At 34.3% G+C, this 13,898-nt stretch overlaps 5 protein-coding genes across 7 annotated transcripts in view; 2 read left to right on the forward strand and 3 right to left on the reverse strand.

The window, feature by feature from the left end:
* Positions 1 to 104: 104 nt before the first annotated feature.
* LOC126754343 (methyl-CpG-binding domain protein 2) lies at positions 105 to 2,275 on the forward strand. 2 transcript variants are annotated; one of them, XM_050466319.1, is made up of 3 exons: positions 105 to 333; positions 585 to 1,100; positions 1,596 to 2,275. In XM_050466319.1, the coding sequence occupies exons 1-3, from the start codon at positions 206 to 208 to the stop codon at positions 2,083 to 2,085; spliced, it is 1,134 nt and encodes a 377-aa protein (XP_050322276.1). In that variant the 5' UTR covers positions 105 to 205; the 3' UTR covers positions 2,086 to 2,275. The 2 variants fall into 2 exon arrangements, with proteins under 2 accessions (XP_050322276.1, XP_050322277.1); XM_050466320.1 differs by lacking the exon at positions 585 to 1,100 and having other exon boundaries at positions 107 to 333.
* A 139-nt stretch (positions 2,276 to 2,414) lies between these two features.
* LOC126754370 (metaxin-1 homolog) lies at positions 2,415 to 4,667 on the reverse strand. Its single transcript, XM_050466321.1, has 5 exons — positions 4,431 to 4,667; positions 4,066 to 4,212; positions 3,219 to 3,494; positions 2,755 to 3,150; positions 2,415 to 2,679 (listed from the first exon to the last, which is right to left on the reverse strand). Exons 1-5 carry the CDS (start codon positions 4,509 to 4,511, stop codon positions 2,602 to 2,604), a joined length of 978 nt encoding a protein of 325 aa, XP_050322278.1. The 5' UTR covers positions 4,512 to 4,667; the 3' UTR covers positions 2,415 to 2,601.
* Positions 4,668 to 4,738: 71 nt separating this feature from the next.
* LOC126754386 (U6 snRNA phosphodiesterase 1) lies at positions 4,739 to 6,326 on the forward strand. Of its 2 annotated transcripts, XM_050466322.1 has the most exons (7): positions 4,739 to 4,813; positions 4,886 to 5,064; positions 5,133 to 5,284; positions 5,349 to 5,529; positions 5,595 to 5,757; positions 5,813 to 6,001; positions 6,105 to 6,326. In XM_050466322.1, the coding sequence occupies exons 2-6, from the start codon at positions 4,925 to 4,927 to the stop codon at positions 5,996 to 5,998; spliced, it is 822 nt and encodes a 273-aa protein (XP_050322279.1). In that variant the 5' UTR covers positions 4,739 to 4,813; positions 4,886 to 4,924; the 3' UTR covers positions 5,999 to 6,001; positions 6,105 to 6,326. The 2 variants fall into 2 exon arrangements, with proteins under 2 accessions (XP_050322279.1, XP_050322281.1); XM_050466324.1 differs by lacking the exon at positions 4,739 to 4,813 and having other exon boundaries at positions 4,821 to 5,064; positions 6,128 to 6,326.
* LOC126754327 (dynein regulatory complex protein 11) lies at positions 5,834 to 9,912 on the reverse strand. The gene is made up of 7 exons (XM_050466318.1): positions 8,374 to 9,912; positions 8,074 to 8,299; positions 7,661 to 7,844; positions 7,439 to 7,592; positions 6,615 to 7,369; positions 6,373 to 6,543; positions 5,834 to 6,215 (listed from the first exon to the last, which is right to left on the reverse strand). The coding sequence occupies exons 1-7, from the start codon at positions 9,328 to 9,330 to the stop codon at positions 6,050 to 6,052; spliced, it is 2,613 nt and encodes an 870-aa protein (XP_050322275.1). The 5' UTR covers positions 9,331 to 9,912; the 3' UTR covers positions 5,834 to 6,049.
* A 1,166-nt stretch (positions 9,913 to 11,078) lies between these two features.
* The window catches only part of LOC126767888 (probable serine/threonine-protein kinase DDB_G0267686), a 35,723-nt gene continuing 32,903 nt past the window's right edge, over positions 11,079 to 13,898 (reverse strand). Inside the window, exon 9 of the mRNA XM_050485598.1 lies at positions 11,079 to 13,782. Within this exon, the coding sequence (XP_050341555.1) occupies positions 13,603 to 13,782 (180 nt within the window). The 3' untranslated portion in view covers positions 11,079 to 13,602. The remainder of the gene's footprint in view (positions 13,783 to 13,898) is intronic.

Raw genomic sequence — 13,898 nt, forward strand, 5'->3', positions numbered from 1 at the left:
ATTTATTTAAAATCCTTCTTTAGTGTCAAGTCACTCTGTATTTGGAAAAATCACAACCAACTTAACTGAATTTTCGCTCTGTATATTTCATAAGAGAGAAAAAATAGAATAATTTTGACAACTTGAGGGGAATTTTTCGCAGACGCTTTTATTGCTAATCGAATTTGTAGATTTGTTTTATAAACATTGAAAGCATTTGGTATCAATGAATTCGAGTATTACAATTGAACGTAAGCGCGTAGATTGCAACTCGTTGCCAAAAGGTTGGCAAAGAGAGGAAGTTCTTCGCAAGTCTGGTATATCAGCTGGCAAAGTCGACGTCTACTATTACAGGTAATATAGAAAAGTTTACATTTTGTAATTAGTTCAGTAAAAAATGGTCTAAAATAATTTATTGTATCTAATTATCACCAAATCTCATCAACCCTCAATTCACCCTCTACACCTGTGCAATGCACGTCCCTCTGCGCTTATACACTAAAACAAAATATTCAACAAAAATCATGTATACAAATAAAATCCCGCACGCATTTCACATCCCATTAATGCCTCGTTGTCCTCATTGATAATGTGTTAATAAGCAGCCCGACCGGTAAAAAAATTGAAAGCAAGCCACAATTAGCACGATGTCTGGGTGATGCCATTGACATTGGAGCATTTGATTTTCAAAGCGGCAAATTCGTACGTCATATGCCACCACCATCTATTTCGCTTTTCCGTTGCAGTAGCACAAGCAATCATAGCAGCGGACCTAGTGGCGGTGCAAGTGGAAATGATAATACTTCAATGCCGCCACCGCCACCACAATACAGTGGCGGTAACACTTTATCCCTATCCGTATGTTCCTCTCCAAATTCTTCACAATCAACTATTACAAATGCCAACATACTACAACCACTAATGCCAACAACAACATCTCATACATTAAAGCGCAAATTCAAAGCGCAGTCCCAATCCCAATCTCAAATTCAGAACCAGTCACAGACCCATCAGTTACAAGGCATGCCTTCAAATGTCATTAGTAGCGGTTGTGCCCCATCGAGCGCATGTGGTGCTGCAACTACATCAGCAGCGAATTCACGCCAGCAATTAGAATTCAGGTAGTGCCGAAAAGTATTTTTTTTTATTTAATATGATTGAAGATGAATATGAAATTGTTATCCGTGTTGAAGTTGATTAAAAAATCGCGTAGTACTGCATGTTCATTATGTGTATTCTTTTGTAATAAGTGTTATTAATTTTGATTGTTCGCCAATCTGCCGGTATTGACAAAGTCTGAGAAGAAAATCTAAATTGAAACAATAAATTGGATACAATTTTAAAATTTAATTTTATTGGCAGTTTTTTACGAAGTTATGTCCTCACCCTTCGCTGCTAGGGTGCTTTTATCTGGTTCGCTGCTAATATTTGCATTATAGTTTAAGTGTTTTTGTTATATTGTTTATGATGCATTCTCTTATTGCATGAACCTAGTCAAATTACTCTGTGAAATTAATTTTTACTCTGTGTACAGATATCTAAGCATCCATATGGACTAAAAACACACAAGTTTCAGTAAAACTAATGTACTAACTTCTACATACTTTTTTATATAGTCGCACACCACGCACAGATGCCTCTCTGGTGCCACCTATACGACAGACTGCATCGATTTTCAAACAACCAGTTACTGTAATTCGAAATCATGAGCCTACTAAAGTCCGTAATGACAACACTAAACAGGCAAGCGGCCAAGAGAAACCAAAGCAAATGTTTTGGGAGAAAAGATTGGAAGGTTTACGGGCATGCCATCCTTCCGGTGAAGAGTTTGATGATATTGTCCTACCGAAGAGTATACGCACCATCGGACCGAATGTTAATGAGCAAACAGTGCTACAATCATTGGCTACAGCTCTTCATGTGCTTAATGTACCAGTAATGGGTCAAGCATCCACAAAGACTGAGATGAATAAAAATGCAACAGCATTTTTGAATCCTGAACAACCGCTTATGCAAGCAGTTTTAGTGTCGGATGACGACATACGGCGACAAGAGGACCGAGTTAATGTGGCTAGAAAGAAATTGCAGGATGCGCTTAAAGCTTGAATTAACTGTTCCGAATAGTAAATCTTGCTCCCACACATACATACATAAGTATAAACTAGAATAGTTTTACTAAGTTAACGAAGTAGAATTTTAAGCGGTATCTCGTAAGACGTATTTAAATTATGCGCTGAAGCGTTCAAACTATGTCTTCGTATAATAACATCATATAAAGAACTTTTTACAAATCTAATTGCTTCCTTTTTCTTTTTCGAAGTTAGGTGAATAACAAGGACTTTTTGAAAGCAGTTATGATATTCATACTCAAGTATATCCTTCAATACTTTTGTGGATTTTAAAAAATTTAACAAACATTAAAACTACTTATAGAATACATCTTCCTATTCTTTTATTAAACTAAAACTTAAAAAGACTATATTGTATAACAGTTGGCGGTAGTTAAATGTTTTCGGTAGAATGAGCTGGAGAAATCTTACTGAACATACTTTATCATAGAAATTTGGTAGGTGCACGCATATTTGCTTTTTGGAAGGCAATTTTTTTCTAATAACTTCATTATTAATCCATTTCATCGTCTTCCAATGCTTCATCATCCTCATATTCTAAGCCATCGTAATAACGCCGGGAATTCGAAAACTAAATTAGAAAAATTGAATATTTGTATTGGCATTAATGCGCATATAAAGACAGTAATGAAATTAAAGAAGATACCTGCTTATAAACGCCACGCCAAGCGGCAAAAGTACCCATAGCCACGACTGCACCAATTGCTGCCAAGACCTTGGTTTTCTTTTCGGACTCCAAGAAATGCCGTTCTGTTGCTGTTAGTAGGGGATCATTGGATGATTGACTTTTAAAGGCTTTCAGTGAATTGAATCCTTCATTTTTGAAAATGTCTTTTGTTATGCGATTAATAAAATTCACTAAATTTTGACACCCTTTTATGTGATTTTGTAGTGGATTATTGGGCAGTGTGGCTTTAAAAAGTACCGATAAGTACGAATAAACGATAGCATCGAATTCACTAAAGACATCACCGAAAAACCATACTTTCTTTCCTAATTTTTTTGAAAGCAGATTGACACACTTTTTCGCATTTGTGATGAGCTGTGAAAAAAAGTAAAATTCAAAGATTGTAGCTTTTTTCATAATAAAACTATTAATGGCATACATACATAGTCCCCATCATGATTTTCCAGCTTATCGCGCGGGTCAAAACCACCCATCACCATAACAATATCACAGGCCTCCCTCTGATAACTGCTTGGGTAAAAGAAATTGAAAGGAAACATTGTTCTTTTTGCATACAGACTGCGCGTAGTATCAAAGTTGTTGGGTTCACCGAACATAAAATAATAGTAGTATGAATGAAGGTTGGTGAAAACCCAATTGGCATAAGCGGGTGAAAGCAACTTGTGGTTTTCTTGCAGATTGGCATCTATCGGGTAGCCCTATTGTGAGTAAAAAATTGCTTTTAAATTATTCAAATAAGTTTAAAAAATATCAAACGGACATATTAAATATACATTATTACTCTGTTCAAAGTTTTCGATAATTCCAATTATATTATTAATTTATAAATTGATTTTGGCGAAATTGTAATGCCACAAAGGATTTTACTGTATTCAACGTGAAAGAATTTTAATGCGTGTATAGGGCTATAATTAGCATTGTAAAAATATAAGAGCACCTGTTAGAGATCAATGATCGAATGTATTTAAAAATATGTGCCGAGATTTTTTTTAAATTTTATACTCATATAACCAGAATTTCTTCGCTTTATTGATATTATTATTTCAGTACAATATTTAAAATAAACATTAATTTTAACAATGTTTATTACAATATTTGTAACATTTCCATATATTTGAGTCAATATGACTACAAACAATGAACAAAACAATGTATATTTTGGCGCCATATATTCTAAAACACCAACTTTCCACTTATGCTAACACTTAACACATTGCTTACTCTTAATCACTGCTACTTTTTGTTTGCTTTCTGCTACCCACAGCTTACCTCTTTATCCAAAAGCTTCTTGATTTCTCTGTAGCCACAGAACCTTTTGTTTCCAATCTGTAAGTACGGTAATTTACCCGTGCTAGAGCGTATGGGATTAGCATTTGTTTCGATTTGCAGCGGGCATCGTGTGAATTTAACTAAACACTAGAAAATAACAAGTAAAACATATGTAAGAAAAAGTTATATACATTCATTCATATATAAAATGAAACTATATTGAAATATTTGCTAACTTCTAGCGATTGCTTGGTAAAAGTTAGAAAAAAGCACAACGCTTCGGTGTATAGTCAAGGTGATGCAACTTTTTCAAACTTAAAAGCAATGGAGTGATTGTCTGTGGGCGCCGCTGTTATATTTCTTACCAGAGCACGTAGGCAATCAAAGTCAATGGACGGCAGACCCCACTCTCCTTTATAAACATATAAAACACCTCCTAAATGCATATCGCAAATTGTCTAACACACGCCAACCCTTTGATAATGCATTTACGATTGGAAATATATATAAATTTTTTAAATTGCTATCACTAAACAGCTAAATAAAGAATTTGATTGGTAACTTGTCTTGTAATCGTACGCGATTGGATGAGTACCGAAAATTTTGCTAGGTTAAGACGAAACGATATCAGCTGATTTTAATCAAAAAGAAAACGGAATGTAGAACAGTGTTAGAAAATGCGAGTTTTTTGCAATATTGCTGTATCCACAATTCGTAAACATCCGTGACATAGAATATATATTGAGATGTATGTATAAATCTACATTTTCTGCAAAAGTGAACACCAAATGTGAAAATTTATTAAATTTGTACTTTTAAGGAATTTAAATATAACTTACTTCGTGACCTACTTTGAATAATGGCATTAGTAAATTATGATAGCAGTTGCTCATCTGACGAGAGTAATGATGATTGCCACAAAACATCGAATCGGATAGAAGAAATCACAGGACCAAAATCAAAGATAGCTAGATTGACGCAGCCTACCGAACTAAAGAGGTAAGCTTTTCGGTTATTTATAATTATTGTAATTAAAACCTTAAGTATCATTGTATTTTTTTACATAGAACTTTACCTTGTGCACTGTCCTTGTTAGGTGTAAAGCCTGCAAACTCTGTGCCAAAGGAAGCACATTTAGATAATCCAGAAAAGCACAATGGACGCATACGTAGTTTCAAACATGAACGTGGGAATTGGGCGACCTATGTGCATATACCAGGCAACCAATATTCAATGATATTTCACCGTACAATGGATAACAATTTAAATTTTAATTGCTCTAGTGCGGTCCGAACAGTTGGAAGATATCCAGGAAGTAAGTCAAGACGTATTGGCTGATGTCATAAAAGATTTACATGCAATAGAAGATCTACATATAAGCTTAAGTCGGACGGTTGTGCTACAACATCATCACATCGATTCATTCGTCGAGTCGCTAAAAACAACATTAGAAATTAATGCGAGGTAGTTTAGAAGAATTTTAAGCGGATTGGATGTAAGCTAAGTTATTTTAATTTTAAATTTTTAAGATTTTCTATCAGTTTGCGCCGCTTACACTTTTACACCAACGCTGAACGTACACGTACATTTATTGCACTTAAAGTTGATAATATGCACTACGATAAAGTTCATAAGCTAATGGAGAAAGTGGATGTTGTAATGACAGAATACAGACTTCAACGCTTCTATGAAGTAAGTGGGTATTTAATCGAGTATACATGGTATAATCATCAAGAAACTTTTGTAGGAACCGTCGTTTCACATTAGCTTTTTGTGGTGTCTTGGCGATAAAGTCTCCGTGCTAAATGAATACTTGGATACTCTAGAGTCAGCTATAAATGTGGTGTTGGGTGAAAGTAATGTATTCAGTTTATTTATTAAAGAAATCATTTGCAAAAGTGGTAATAAGGAGTTCATTTTTAAGCTTAAGTGAAAGGTAAGTAGAAATAAATATAACTGTATAAAAATATTTTACTTTTCTTGTTCACTTTTTCTTGCCATTACTGCTTTGTTTGGCATTTTTTTCCTCTTCTTCCAAGCGCGCTTCCTCCTCCATCTCCAGCGCACGTTCATAGCGTCGTCCAAGTGGTGTTTTAGACCACCAGTTGTCAAAGGCTTCTTCCTCTTCGCGGTATACTGGATCACGCATACTGAAAAATGCAAGTTCTTTAAAAAATGTAATTTATTAACTATTTATACATATATATTCATATTTATAAATTCGTTTATGTGAATGAATAAAAATATGTAGATGAATTGAATATTTAATTTTGTACGCTCTGAAATATTGAAGTACAGAATAATAACCTCAAAGTGTTTATTATTTCGGCATGCGTTAGAGGTTGCGTACGAAGTTGCAGTTTCCGCTTACACGTTAAGACTTCCTTTAAGCACGAATCAATAGCGCCAATCGTATAGCCATCAGAGATCTTTGCCAAAACACTGTAATCCAAAGTAGATAAGCCGCCTGTGTATTCACTAAACCCCACGTAAACATAAATATCAATTAACTTCGTATTGATAAAATCTTGCATTCTCAACACACTCACTTGCCTAGCGCCTTCCAAGCACTCGATCTTGCGCCATAGTCAGGTCGAGGTATATAAATGAAACGATTGTAAGTTTGTTGTAGGAGTTTTTGGTCCGCTTCCCAGGGTAGATTCGATGTGCCCACGAATAGTACACGATCCTCTGGAGCAATAGTCTTTATTAAACGTGGTAAATCTTTCTTTAAGCGCTTAGGGTCTGTACGATCCGTTTTGGGCACTTTTTTCATGAATGGACGCTCTGCATCGCCCATATATATAACTGCTGGTTGCAGCAAACGCGATACCTTCGAAACCAAATGTATGAGCATTATTAGACCGGATTTTCCTGGGTATTTGCCCACTATATTGGCGGGTGTTAGATCAAACAGTACAGCACCGACTTCAGTGCAGATAGCATGCAGCAGCGCTTTCTTGCCCGAGCCACGTGGACCAGCTAGTAAAATCGAACGTATGAGTGGGCAGGAATTGCGTATAGGCTCTGAACCCAGTGGCAGTATACAGTATTCGATGAGAATTTGACGAATATCTCCAGCGGATGGGTTCGTACCGGAGCGTTCACTCAAAGCCTTATCGCCTATATATTGACTGAGACGGACTTCTGGATATTTGCGTATAATGCCGTTAGTTACCAGCTCCTCGTAAAGTGATTCAGTCGTACGATCAGGGGTAAGATCTTTTTCCTTTTTCTTTTTACTTTTTTTACCTGAACGCCGAGTCTTTTTGCTGCTCTTTTTGGCCTTTTTGCCAATGGCAGTCTGAATGATAAATTAGTACAATTGAAAAATTTAACTGATTTTTAAACAAAATATTCGTATTTTATGTACCTGCAATAATTCCAATTCCTGTCGAATTAGCTCATCGACAGTGCGTCGACACTCTAATTCTATTTCTAAATATTTTTCATTGTAAATCATATCATCGTATTGAGACTGTGAGAGATTGCCGCTCTCATCTTTGTTTCGCCAAACTTCATTGAACCTAGTTAATATTTTTAAGGCAAACAGTTTTTCACGGTATATTTTTTATTAACTTAATGTTGGACCTACTCTTCAATTGTAGTTTTTATATCTGCGAGAAACACAGATTGTCCTGGATGAAAGTTTTCTCCATCCGCTTGAGTGTCATTAAAATTCAAGTCGCCGCTACGAGCCGGTGATTTCGATTTATCCTTAGTTTTACGTGACTCCTTCGAAGAACGCGCCGAGGAACGACTTAGCTCGCTTTCTGTACCTATCGTAAGCCAGTAAAAAATACACAGAAAATAAAAGGGTTTAAGAAGCTTTAATCTAATCCGTTAGTGTTTCAAGTAACCGGATTTTAAGAGAGGTGGTTACAGACGCAAGGCCGGCATGCATCGGTGCTAAATGCACTCTTCCGGGAGTGCCATAAATAACCAACCTCTTAAACTCGTCCACTATTGGCTTTGGTTGGGATTATATTTTGTCCTCAATATCCGTACCTGGTCGACTAAATATATGCAGTGATCCTCCTTGTTCTTCACTCGGAAATTCAGGCAATTTTCCTGTTTTTTCATAGCATTCCTTTATCCAGGTTCGTAATTCATCGGTTATATCTTCGGTAATTACAGCGCCCTGCTTACATTTGATTTCCTCTCGCACGGTGACTAGAGACGACTCGAGCTGTTGTTTATAAGCTGATTGCGTTGCATAGCGACGTTCATAAATCTAAGCGAAAAGAAATGTTCAAATTCAAACCTACAACCCATTTTTGACAACAGCAACACTTTTGTTTGTTATACCTCATTTAACTTTTCTTCCTTTTCTGCTCGTTTTTTTAGCATTGCCGCTGTGGGTGGTACCATGCCGATCAAAATCATTTCTTCCTGCTTTCGTCGACGCGTTATACGTCTCGCCGTATGGCCACGCCATACTTTTTGTATCTTCATTGCAGCTAATAATCCCAAATCACTGCGCTCTTTTCCCTTCTCCTCAGTCTTACCTTTATCTTTTAGCATTCGTATCTCTTTCATGAAATGTGCCCGAAGTCGACCCTGACGTGCTCGCTCATGCATCTGCAATAACCGTATGGCTTCGATTTCGGTTAGTTTCTCATCACTGGGATGCTCCTCTAGCCAACCCAACTTGACAAGAATTTCGTGCATGATACGATTGCGTTGCTCGATCTCTTGACGACGCTCTCGTAGAAAATACCGTGGAATATGCAATTGGGTATCGTCAGGTGTTAATTGAAGTCGTAGGACAACTTCATCATTGTAACTGAACTCCATTAAATCAATATTTACGAGATCGTGCTTGAGCTCGATAACGCGTCCCAAACAAGAGTCGAGTAGCTTACGCACTAAGAGGCGTTTTTGTGGCTGGATCATCTTGTCATAGATATCCTCTAGTCGATTGGCGATACCAATGTAACGTAAATAGAACTCAAAGACTGTGGTTTGTATGAGTTTCTTTGGCTCGGTCACAGTTTCCACATCCGGCAGTGTTGATGCCAATGCGGCCAGTGCAGTCTCGAAATTCTGACCTTGTTGTTCGTCGGCAACTGCCAGAAGATCAATTTCATGATGCGTTTGATGCCAAAGTTCATTATAATAGTGATTGGACATGGCGCGCGTCAAGAAGATAAAATCGATACTTGAAACGTTGTACAGCACAGTTTGAAATGTAATGATTATGAAAAACTTAACGCCGCTAAAAGTCGAACTTGTTTGGTAACTAAAACGACTGCAAACGTCCATGACAACGATGATAACTAAGGGACTTGACGTTCATTAATATAGGGTAGATAATGCTTTTTCCTTGCCGAAATCGGATGGGTTGTAAATAGAACTTCATCCATGTACTTTAGTATCCTTGTCTAATTAACAAAGCTTTCTTAAATCTAACTATTTTTATCTTTAGATATCATACATAATATTTGGGATTACAAAAAGTCCAACTAAACTGATAGGATCCAATCGTTGCAGTTTTTACATCTAACCGTGCAGACTTCCGGGCAATAAACTTTCGAAGAGGCGGCAGTAGCCAGTACGGTATAAAGCCTTTATGATCGCTGAAAACCTATCTTCTTGTGTACATATATAAACAAAACATTTATCCACTTTTCTCCCAGATTTGTTTCACAGTACCCTTACAAGGTAATTTTTCTAAAAATTCGCATTAAATGGGTAATTTCGACAATATGGCGAAAAACAAAAATTTTTAGTATTGACCGCTGAGCGCGACGATCGAGACTTGGAAAGAAAAAAATCCTGGCATGTAGTACGACCCACTGCTTGGGTCTTTTGTATACGCTCAGTAAGTTACTATCAATAGTGCAAACTTCCGCCTATATGTAGAAGAAGAGGCAAATTTTAATCATTTTTGTTTGTTTTAATTTATTTGAATTTTTCACATTGTCACTGTCATCATATTGAATATAGTTATTATTTTGTGTATTATTGTTTTAGTTGTATAATCTAAGCAATTAATTTAATATTAATTAAACAATTAGTGAATTATTATGATAGTGTATGTAGGTATGTATATATGTGTATGTATATAGATACTTGTAATTTATGTATTTATAAATGTCTATGTACTTCTACGTACTCATGTAGGTTTGTATTAATTATTATTTACGTATTACACAAATGTTTTATATCATATATTATATGTATATATGCATGGGTATATAATTATTGTTTATGCAATGTTCTCTTTATTTTTACTGTGATATTTACTTATGTATCTCTTTATTTGTTTTTCATGCGCATTTTGTTTGCTATTCCCTCACCGTACTACACACATTCTCTAAAGTAATATTGTACGGATGCTTACATACATATATTTGGTATGTGAACATGTTTTATTTTTGCTTTGTAATCCAATTTTTCCACAGTTCAACTGGAAAATATTTAAAGATTCCGTTTGCTTTAAGAGTGCTAATGAATTAAGAGATTTTTCAGATAGTAAATAGTTTTAGTTTAGTTTTTGGGAACAGATGCAATTGATTGTCGTAATTATTATTGTAAAATATAATAATTAAAGAGAGTCGAACGGTTTCGGCGTTTATATTTACAAGCACTGTAGGAGAGAGAGGGGGAGTTAGGGAACAATTCAAGGCAGGCCTGGAGCTCTCACAGGGCCCGGTGCTCAGCCAAAGTTTTTTGCCAATTATTTTCTCCAGTAATTTTCTACAATTGCTATAATTTCATAACAATAGTTGCATTTATTATAATTTAAAATTATGCTCCTCCAGAGCTCTCACAAGTCAACATCAATTAAAAAATAAAATTTATCAGATCTGCATCAATGTTTCTTCTGAATGCTTTACCCGATCATTATCAAGTTATAATTTTCTCGCATGTAACATCAACAAAAAATAGATCTATGGTAAATTAAAAAAAAAAAATCTCTAGATAAACAAAACATGAAGTCCTCCCTAGACTCCGATTTTCTCTCTACGGTCTATTAGACCTTTTACCAAAATATAGTTTTTGTTTGAAATGTTATCCAAAAGCGTACAAAAACTTTAATTGCAAATGTAAATTTAAAAAAAAAAAAAACAGTATCTGAAAGGTAAAAATCAAAGAAACTTTAATTTTATCGCACAGAACTCATTTTTCGCCTAACTTAACTGAGAGCTGCTCAGCCATAAGATCAGATATATATTTATACATACATATGGTATTAATGTTTATGTTACCGATTTTTAAAGATTTAATGCTGAATCAAAGATTTTATACACATTTAAGATGCAATGGAATAAAGCTATGGAGTAATTATCATTCATAAAATAAATTATAAGACAGTGGGTATAACATCAATTAATAATGTAATGCTCGAAAGAGCAAATATGAAATCCGTTAGTTGTAAATCATAGTATACATCCATATATAATTATATATTTGTTTAAATCAACTGCATTTGTTCCAAACAAAACGTTTAGTGTTACTGAGAACACAACTTTTAGTTTGTATTGTAATTGTGTAGAACGTTACGGAATCTTGAGAAGTGCAAATTTTATGTAACGCTATTAGTTAGTTGTAAATAGTTTAATTTTGACTTTTAAATGTTTTCTGTAATTATTTAAACTGATAATTTTGAAATGCACTTCTGTTATGTTGTCTGAGAAACTAATCTTATGTGGAGAGTGTATCATTGTTTGTATGTGGTATGAAATATCTTGTTATAATACCTTTCCAAATAGTTAGAATAGTAGTAAGTGTAAGTTATGTAGATGCTGCCAGCAATGCCTTCTGTTGTCCAAACAATGACTTGAAACACTAAATTACTGATTTTAAACTTTCGTAAAAACAATTCAACAAATACGTGCACCTAAGTGAAATGTGTTATGTACATAGTATGTATAATTATACTCTTAACACGTATAATTACATAAATGTTTTAAATTAATTAATGTTAAATGAGTAGTTTGTATGATCATGATATGGGGAAGAGTTGTAAGCAAATATGTATATTTGTGTGGTTTTTGCCGTCGTTGGAAACTCTTTACATAATGTAAATATATTTTTCTTAACTATATTCATATAAACTGAGTTAAATTATGTTTTAAATAGTTTCTCACTTTGCTTGTTTCACAAGCAACGCATTAATACAAAATAGCAGAGTTATACGAGTATAACTTGAGCGAAGAGACAAGACAATTGAGAAAGAATACGTTTTTTTTTTAATAATATTAGTAGTAACTCCAAGCAGATGAATTTATAAACAGCTGGGTAGCGATCAGCAGCAGTTCGAAACAAATTGTTGAGTACATAAATTGAAATCAGAGAAAAGGTTTCGAAGTTTGAAATGGTTTTGCGTTGTTTACACAGCTATCTAATTGTAATTTAATATAAAATGTTGTTTATCGTTTCGTTTAAAATTCAAATTGGCGTATAATTATAACAGTAGAGCAATATATGTATGTATTTCTATATAGAATCAAATTTTTTTATGTCAAAGATTATTAAAATAAAGTTTAGTTGATGTGATTTATAGTCCTTCCTTAAATTTGTATATAATTTATTTCTTCTTATTTTGAATTATGAAAAAATTCTGTAGTATTTGTTTAGACTTTTGTGTGCCTGTCATGTGCGAATATTTGAGTCATCATATACCTGTAATTGTTTAATTTTACGTGAACTGCTTGTTAGCTCACTTCCTGTTGTCACTTCAAGTTCTCACATATTCTCTTCAAACAATAAGTTTTATGCAAATTAACATTTTATTACATTCATGTCCACAGGTTCACATTAATATTATATATTTATAAAAAAAAATATGGATTAAACAAATAGTGTATGTGTGTGTGTTTGCTAATGTGTCTTCGTATAAATAACGTAAGTAAACTTAACATACAATTGTCGTAGCAGCAGTGTTAAATAGTAATATAGTAGTAGTAAATAGTGTTGTAGTACAACATAGTTATTGTAATTAGAAACTAAAAACAAATATACGCATATAAATAATCATAAAAACTAGGCAAATTTTTATATTTATGTTCTATATTATTATTTTTCGATTTAGTTTTTAAATTTATGTTTTAATTCACATTTAATTTGTCAATTAGCTGCTATCGTTCAATTTTCACCGGGTACGCACGTGCATTGGCGAATCGAGCGCCATCATTTGCCTTTTATTACACATTAGGTATTTATTACAATGCCGTTCAAAAGTGCGCTACCCAGCTTATTCTTACATTTTCAACTTAATTAAATTGCAAATATATTTACTTAAAACAATACAAATAAAAACAAATAAATTGATGAAATCTAACATTTTACAATTTTATGCTTACCAATAAATGTCCCTTTCTTTTAATTTTTAACCTGCCTTAGTGTTTCTAACCTTAAATAATATTAATCATAATTCATAAATATATATGTATGTGTGTGTGTGTGTGTGTTTATTACTTGGTAATTTAAGTTGCTCACTTCGATTGGATTGGATTGTTTTAAATGTTTGCTGTTTGCAGTTTGTTTGACTGTCACACCCTACACTCGTAGTGCATTGCAATTATGCTCTCACGCTGGTGTAGTATTCTTCAGGTGCAGCAATTTAACTTTCAGTTCAGAAAATGTTGGACGTTTCGAGGGATTCAAGTCCCACGCCTGCCGCATCATCTCGTAGATTTCTGGTGGACAACCCTCGGGTGCCTCCATTTTATAGCCAACTTCAACGTGTTTGACGACGTCGTTGAGGGGCTAGGTTACAAAGAAAAAAAAATAAATAAACATTAAACAACTCTTAATATTTGAAATAACACATGATTTAGGTTTTTAGCTTAATTTTGTTTTGGAAAAAACCTTGAATAAGTTAA

The sequence above is a fragment of the Bactrocera neohumeralis genome, chromosome 2 (genome assembly GCF_024586455.1).
Source record: "Bactrocera neohumeralis isolate Rockhampton chromosome 2, APGP_CSIRO_Bneo_wtdbg2-racon-allhic-juicebox.fasta_v2, whole genome shotgun sequence".
In the NCBI taxonomy this organism is placed as follows: domain Eukaryota; kingdom Metazoa; phylum Arthropoda; class Insecta; order Diptera; family Tephritidae; genus Bactrocera; species Bactrocera neohumeralis.

Bases quoted from the DNA above. Each gene is read 5' to 3' on its own strand.
- LOC126754343 (XM_050466319.1), top strand. From the start codon at position 206: ATGAATTCGAGTATTACAATTGAACGTAAGCGCGTAGATTGCAACTCG. The intron at 334-584 runs GTAATATAGAAA...GTTAATAAGCAG, and splicing joins GTCGACGTCTACTATTACAG to CCCGACCGGTAAAAAAATTG. The intron at 1,101-1,595 runs GTAGTGCCGAAA...TTTTTTATATAG, and splicing joins CGCCAGCAATTAGAATTCAG to TCGCACACCACGCACAGATG.
- LOC126754370 (XM_050466321.1), bottom strand. From the start codon at position 4,511: ATGCATTTAGGAGGTGTTTTATATGTTTATAAAGGAGAGTGGGGTCTG. The intron at 3,495-4,065 runs GTAAGCTGTGGG...TACTCACAATAG, and splicing joins AGAAGCTTTTGGATAAAGAG to GGCTACCCGATAGATGCCAA. The intron at 2,680-2,754 runs GTATCTTCTTTA...TTTCTAATTTAG, and splicing joins GGCGTGGCGTTTATAAGCAG to TTTTCGAATTCCCGGCGTTA.
- LOC126754386 (XM_050466322.1), top strand. From the start codon at position 4,925: ATGGCATTAGTAAATTATGATAGCAGTTGCTCATCTGACGAGAGTAAT. The intron at 5,065-5,132 runs GTAAGCTTTTCG...TTTTTTACATAG, and splicing joins CAGCCTACCGAACTAAAGAG to AACTTTACCTTGTGCACTGT. The intron at 5,530-5,594 runs GTAGTTTAGAAG...TAAATTTTTAAG, and splicing joins ACATTAGAAATTAATGCGAG to ATTTTCTATCAGTTTGCGCC.
- LOC126754327 (XM_050466318.1), bottom strand. From the start codon at position 9,330: ATGGACGTTTGCAGTCGTTTTAGTTACCAAACAAGTTCGACTTTTAGC. The intron at 7,370-7,438 runs GTACATAAAATA...TTTATCATTCAG, and splicing joins AGGAATTGGAATTATTGCAG to ACTGCCATTGGCAAAAAGGC. The intron at 6,216-6,372 runs GTTATTATTCTG...TGCATTTTTCAG, and splicing joins GAAATAATAAACACTTTGAG to TATGCGTGATCCAGTATACC.